At 52.5% G+C, this 7,184-nt stretch overlaps 1 protein-coding gene across 2 annotated transcripts in view; it reads right to left on the bottom strand.

Annotated features, from left to right (window-relative positions):
- The window catches only part of shf (Src homology 2 domain containing F), an 81,011-nt gene that overhangs the window by 1,546 nt on the left and 72,281 nt on the right, over positions 1–7,184 (bottom strand). For both annotated transcript variants that reach the window (XM_079736269.1, XM_079736270.1), the window contains one exon: positions 1–854. This exon is cut by the window's left edge and continues 1,546 nt beyond it. In XM_079736269.1, coding sequence (XP_079592395.1) covers positions 668–854 — 187 coding nt within the window. In that variant the 3' untranslated portion in view covers positions 1–667. The remainder of the gene's footprint in view (positions 855–7,184) is intronic.

Raw genomic sequence — 7,184 nt, 5'->3', positions numbered from 1 at the left:
GGCCGTAGCGCTTCCCCCCCCCCCCCCGAGAGTGTAAAGTGCTAAGGAGAGTGAAACAAACAAGCAAAACGGTTTCATACGAGAGCGGGGGGGGGATGGGGGGGAAATGGCCATCTGACTCGTCGGGCTGTGGTGTTATGAAGGGAGGAAGGTCTGTCATAAATTAAAAAAATATATATACACACGTACTTAAAAATACAAAAATAAAACGAGTTCTGTGACAAGTAGGCATGAGCTAACCGGAGCGGGGAGGGGGGGGGGGGGGTGAGCAGGCGGCTGTAATCGGGGCCGCAGGGTCTGCAGACCGGGCAGTTCTCTGGAGTTCACTGTCCCTGTATAGCCCCCCACCCACACACACACACACACACACACACACACACACACACACACACACACACACACACACACACACACACACACACACACACACACACACCTCTGTCCAGCTCCACTCCCCCCTCCACCCATCACAGAACGAAGAGGACATGAAGGAGCAGGGGGTGTAAGGGGAGGACGAAGAGGAGGAGGAGGACGAGGAGGGTGACCATAAAGTGGAGAAGTGGTCCGAGTGAGCTCAGCCGGGGTGATGAGAGGGTCGGTGGTGATGGGGGGGGTGATTGCTGTGTTGACGTCTAGCTGGGGGGGGGGGGGGGGCGTCCCTGTGGAACTATAGTGTCCTGATGGCCACAGGGTAGAGCAGGGACATGTGCTCCGCCCCCTTGATGGGCAGCTTGCGGCTGGAGTAGAAGTGGATGATCTCCGGCACGCTGTCGAACGGGCAGCTGTTCTGCCCCAGCACGTACTTGCCCTCCTTGGTGCGCGCCAGCTTCATGTGCATGAAGCCCTGGCTGCTCCTGGGAGAGGGGGAGGAGGTGGGGGAGAGAGGGGGAGGGAGGTGGGGGAGAGAGGGGGAGGGAGGTGGGGGAGAGAGGGGAGGGAGGTGGGGGAGAGAGGGGGAGGAGGTGGGGGAGAGAGGGGGAGGAGGTGGGGGAGAGGGGAGGGAGGTGGGGGAGAGAGGGGGAGGAGGTGGGGGAGAGAGGGGGAGGAGGTGGGGGAGAGAGGGGAGGGAGGTGTGGGAGAGAGGGGGAGGAGGTGGGGGAGGAGGTGGGGGAGAGAGAGGGGAGGGAGGTGGGAGAGAGAGAGGGGGAGGAGGTGGGGGAGAGAGAGAGGGAGAGGCGAATGGGGAGGGAGAGGGAAGGAAATAGTTTAGTTTAGATCTGGAAAGAGAAAGATGGAATAAAGTGACATAATTCATTCAAAGATATGGTTTAATATAGTTCTGGTATGTTATAATTTGTGAGTAGTTGCCGCCTAATAGAAGTGCAGATATTAAAGTGTGCGTTCATGTTTTACAGCTGCGTCATCCTCAGGGAAGTGTGCCCTAATGCCGGCTAATGACTGCGTTCAGTGGCTCCTGTTTAGAGTATCACACAAGTCAGCGCCATCAAAGGGCTTCGCTGAGAGCTGATCAAAAACAATCAATAGCTAGTAATCAGGGAATCAATAAGCACGGTGGGGTAGCGCCGGTGTCTTCTACCGCGCCACCTCACTTCCCTCCTGTCCTCCCCGATGCTCCCAAACCACGCGCTCTGTAGAAGACGCTTCTCTAAAGGTCTAGCACACACTCAGGACAGAATGCGGAGAAAAGATAAGGAGTCGTAAAAAAAGAAAAAAAAAAAGATCCGCACTTCAATTAAAGAGCAGAGAGACGCGGAGGAAGAGCCTGAGGCGCCCCATTTATCACCATCTCCTTTTCACCAACACGACACATCAGGTCAGCATCAGAGTCAACCCCTCCCCCCCCCACCCAGTGACTTATGGGCCCCGTCAGCGTTATCTGCGCCGCACACCCTCCACGGGCGCAGACATCGCTTGTGCAGCGGCGGAGAGTGGAGAGCAGGAATGTCAACATTCAGTACAAGATGTTCGGCGGATTCCCGGACGTTTATCTTGTAAGAAGTTGGTAAAACGTTGAGGCAGGTAATCCCAGCCTGCAGGATGCGGGGGAGGCTTCCTGTGAGTTTCTGTGAGTTTCTTCCGGGATCGACTCCTCTCAGGTTATTCCAGATGATTATCGGCGACCTGTCAAACGTTCTCTGGGTTTTATTTGACGCTCGCTTGCTGCAAAAGTTGGCAATGATTGCTTCCTCTGCCGTCAATCACGTCCATCTCCCGGTGAACATTGGCTAGCGATGCAGACCGGACGTGATTCAAAATGTATTCTAACAGAGGAGGAGGTTGTTTTTTAGGTGTTTTGATTGTGTGAGTGTCGGGTATGGGAGGTCAACATGAGCAGGAACCAGGCTCGGAGCCATGTTTAGCATGAGCAGAGCGAGCCCTATGCTAACTTATCTCCTAATTATATGCAGAGTGCTTCATCACGCGGGCGTAGGATGAAACGAGCACAAAGATAACCACACAAACACACACACACCTGCACGCACACACTAACACACACACACACCCGCACGCACACACTAACACTAACACTAACACACACACACACCATTTAGGAGACATCCATCAATACCATGGATTCCTGTTACTCTATTTTTTTATTTTATGCACCACTTTGTATTCATGTATTATGTATCGTTGAGTCCATTTGTTCCTGCCGCAAAAAGCATTCAGAACTATCAAAATCAATTGATATTGAGTCGGTAATGTGGATCCCAATCAGCGATCTTGTGGGTGGGGGAAGACTCCATACATTTCAGAGTTAGAGAATTCTTCTTAAAAGGTACATTGTGTAGGAGATTATTATTTAGTTCATTCAAAAATATATCAGCATTTATGGTAGCGTTTTATAAAAATGTGTCTTCCTAGAGCCGTTTGTCCCTTATAGGCTACTGTATGGGCTACTGTATGGGCTACTGAAACATGATGCAAGACGGCGGGCTCCGTGGAAGAGGACCCACTCCCTAAGAAGATATAAAAGGGCTCATTCTTAGGTAACCAAAATACAACGCCTCTTATATCCACTTCTGAATATTCGCTTTTCATTTCCACCAAGTCAATCATAGATACCAGTAAATCCTACAGACTGCACCTTTAAATAAAATGTTAAAATTAGCAACACTAAGCAACGTGTTCGACAGCACACCCGTCATGCGAGACTTTGTCAACTTTTCTTCTGTTCAAGGCGCACCGTGGGAGAGCTCTGCAGGCCGTCTGGGCAATAAAAAGAGATGTAAACAAACCTATCGCGTGTCTCCGCGCCTCAGACTCCTGCCTCAGAAGAAGCCATTACAGGCCCAGATCATCGCGATACCCCGAGAGCTGGGAATAACCCGGCCGCCTAGTCTCAGAGCGACGGCGGAACCGCTTTAGGTTTTAGTCGGCTCCGCGAGAGGTACGAGTGATGAATGCTCACGCACGGAAAAAAGAGGCCTTAGGTTACAGACATTCACTTTAAAAAGACAAACACATCACTGGCAGCCTTTTTAGAGTCCCGGCTGATTCCCCAGTCAGCGCTTCTTATCGGGCTGTTTTTTGTTTAGGCTTATCTGGTTTCAGCCCAACAGAGACAGACACCGAGACAACTATGAGAGAGAGAGAGAGAGAGAGAGAGAGAGAGAGAGAGAGAGAGAGCAGAGAGCAGAGCGCAGAGAGATAGAGAGAGAAGAAAGGAGAGATAGATCTTAATTTTAAATGTGGGGCTGCTTCCCAGCAGACAGGCCATTCATCGGTTTGTTGACATTTATTGTGGAATCATAATTCAGTTTAAGTGGGAGGTGGGGGCGGGGGAGGTCTATTCTCCTGCGTGTTGCGGTCTACAACTTTGGGTGAAACCGTATTGTGCTCTGAGGCCTTATAACTTAGCGCCTACCTTTGATGCATTACATTGTGGCGCGATGCAGCTATAGTGTGAACATATACATCAGAATCAAACAACTTGGCTTTCGGGGAAGGGAACAGAGCCATTGGTGCTGTGCAGTGTGTCTGTTGTCCTCGTGTCTGGGACATCAGCAGCGTCCATCAGTTCTGTTTGAACAAGGACATTGCTCCACTCCATTATTAACAGTGTGTTATATATGTTGTTTGGTCGGCGGTGATGCAAGAAGAATTTGTCCTCATACCTGCAGTGAGCACCATGTTATTAGTTGTGTGTGTGTGTGTGGTGTATGAGCTGGAAAGGAAGAAAAATAATAGCACATACCTAGCTCTTGTGGAGGAAGAGCCAGAGGGCAAGCGAGAAAGAGAGAGAGAGAGAGACAAAGCGAGGAATGGGTAAAAATAAGCAGTAAGAAATAAAGAAGAAAGTCTGAAGAAAGGTTGTCAATATGTTGATTGAGAGAGGGAGAGGTTGAGGAACAATGTGGCTGGAACATGTCTTCCTCTGCTATTACAATACGGCTTTACAAGAGAGAACGAGAGGGGGAGATGAAGAAAGAGGGAGAGATAAAGGGAGAGGAAAAAGGAGAGAGAGGGAAGGATGAAGAGGGGAGAGAGGGAAGGATAGATTGAAAGAGACAGAAAATGAGAGAGGAGAGAGAAATGGGAAGGGAGATGGAGAGATAAATGGAAAGAGACAGAGAGGGAAGGATAAAGGGAGATCAGTGAGAGAGAGATAGATGATAACCCGCCCGGTTTTCCCCCAGGTTGTAAATACATCTGAAGGCGTGGGTGTCAGCCGAGTCCCTCGGCATCAACAATGTACGACACAAACACATCGCCGTGTGCTCTTATGCATTTCACGAGCTGCCCTCGCCGGGGAGAACCACATCAGGCCTCGCCGGGGGGTCTCTGTCGTGGAATGAGAGGAGCACTGCTGCCCGTGACCCTGGACTGCCTCCTGTCTGAAGCGACCGGCTGTGTGGTTCCCATGGATCGGCCCCGCTGATGAGTTCAGCGGGGCCTTATCAGACTGACCTCCCCCACCTCCCACCAGCCATGGCCTCTGTCAACAAACTCCTGTTCGGGCCTCTACCGCAAACACCTGAGTAATGTTTTACAGGCACGCAAGCTCGTGCCGTGAGAACCACACACAGCACACAACAGATAACCTACAGGCAGCGCCGACCAGCACGCACACAGAAGCCCACCAGGACTTCTGTGTACTCTCTTGTCGCCCGTCGACAACATCGCCCCCCCCCCCCCCCCCCCCCCTCCCCCTTCATCTTCCTTCGCGTCAGGACCCCCACCCCCCCAGTGTGTGACCTTATCGTCCAGCCAAGCTAAGCAGGCCGGCCGTAAGGGTTGGAGCTCCATGGGGGTCAACGAGCCGGTTGGCGCGGGCAGAGCGGCCGGCTGGCGTTAAAGGTCAGCTCCCTACCCCCCCCCCCCCCCCGACTGAGGTGAGGCAGGCCAGCCGGAGTCCCGCCCGCCCGCACCCCCCATCCTAGCCAGGCTGTCAGGGTGCCCGGTGGGGGGGGGGGGGGGGCACGTCTCCACCTGAGTCGTTTCCTGCGCGTTGGATAATACTAAGATGGCCGAAAGGTCAGGGGCGTGCGGTTCGCTGATGCCGATTTAGCATCTCTCCCCGCTGTTTCAAATCCTATGGAAGTTGACTTCCGCAGAGGTGCCTTTGAGCAAGGCGCTCGGCGTCATCGGCTTGCTGGCTCAGTGTTTGTTTTTGGTTGCACGCAAAGCCAGACTGTACTCCACGTGTGTATACAGTTACGATACCGTATGATACCATAAGGTGTTTTAAGTATTTCATAGGATATGATATGCAGATAATAAAATATTGTAACTGTACTTAGCATGTGAATACAGCCATTATACCGTACGATTTACTTATCATACGGTACTGTAACTACACCTGACAAGCGAATACAGCCATTATACCGTAGGATTTTCTCATCATACAGGAAGATTTTGGCCCTGCCTGTGTTGTAATGACACTACGCAGTCGTGAAGATAATGACGTTACCACTTCCGGGGATCAGACAGACCCTGGGTCGGTTAACCAGGCAGATGTGTCACGTAGCCGTGCTCGCGGGCATTCAGGACAAGGCAATTAGTCCAGCCGACAGGGACTCAGCGGATCAGTCAAGCAGGCAGGCAGAGGGGTGGTTCAAAAACGAATCCCAGACATAGAGTCGGCCTGTCTGTCACGTGGAAACACAGCGAAACAGAAGAGGGAGAAGAACGGGACCGGTATGGAGAACCAGTGGACCAGTGGGGGCCAGTGTTATCGTTCCACTCCAAGAGAGCTACACTTTTTGACCAAAAATGTGATACCTGTAATAAACGCGTTTTGACAACACAAGTTTATGTCTGACGCGGAGCTTATTGATGTTATGTCACCGAGCGTGCCTTGAAAATCTAACTAGACAAACGAAACAAAATCGCATCAAACAGATTCCACATCATTCGTCGTCTCTGTGCTACAGCGAGGAAATTACGAGGGGCCCGAAATGTGTACGAAGGGATTTGTAGAGGAACTGTAAAGTAGCGGTCTGCAGCCGGGGTCGTGACCTTCAGGTAGCCCCCCCTCTCCACACCCTCCAACCCCCCCGCCCTGGGCCGCGATGTCAAGCCAATCGGAGATGACAGCACCACGGGGGCGGATTTGTCCCAATGGTGCAGAAAAGTAACCTCCACCCAAATGTCAGACAGGGCTAAACCAATCAGAGCAGTGCCTCTGACCGCCCCCCCCCCCCCCCCCCCCCTGCTGGCCAGCGCCATGGGTCAGGGGTCACGAGAGAGAAGGGGCGCGGTTAACCGAGTTAGCGTCGCATCAGCAGACCTGGAGCGGTCTGGGGTGGAGGGCGGACACTGCCGGGAGGAGGGGGGAGATACAGTGGGTGGGTGGGGGGGGGCATGTAGGGGGGGAGATGGGGTGAGGGAGGTGAGGTCCATTACCATACTGAGGGGGCTGAGTCAGCAGGCGAGGGGTAACGTCTAGCCCAGGGGCTCGGCCGCACTACGGCGTGTGTTGCAGAGCGGGAAGGAGACGAGGGCTAACTCAACTCAATCGTACTCGGTCTTAATTTGCGCCACAATCGCACGAACCAAACCGCCATCCGTACGACGATCGGGACCCCAGATTGCCTAATGTTGTTTTCATAGATTTGCTGCGTTAATCTTTTTGTTGACGCGTTAGAAAAATGCTAGAATGATTATGTTTTCATTTGCGAGATTTGCTTATCTCATCGGGTTCCTGATTGTGCGGACGCCGCGCTCTGCCTCGTTTCTCACAGCCCTCCGTCGCTAGAGCTCACACACACACACACACA

Source organism: Pollachius pollachius (genome assembly GCF_949987615.1).
Source record: "Pollachius pollachius genome assembly, chromosome: 5".
Classification (NCBI taxonomy): domain Eukaryota; kingdom Metazoa; phylum Chordata; class Actinopteri; order Gadiformes; family Gadidae; genus Pollachius; species Pollachius pollachius.
Note: the sequence above shows the minus strand (reverse complement) of the source record. Positions and strands in the feature narration are given on the sequence as shown.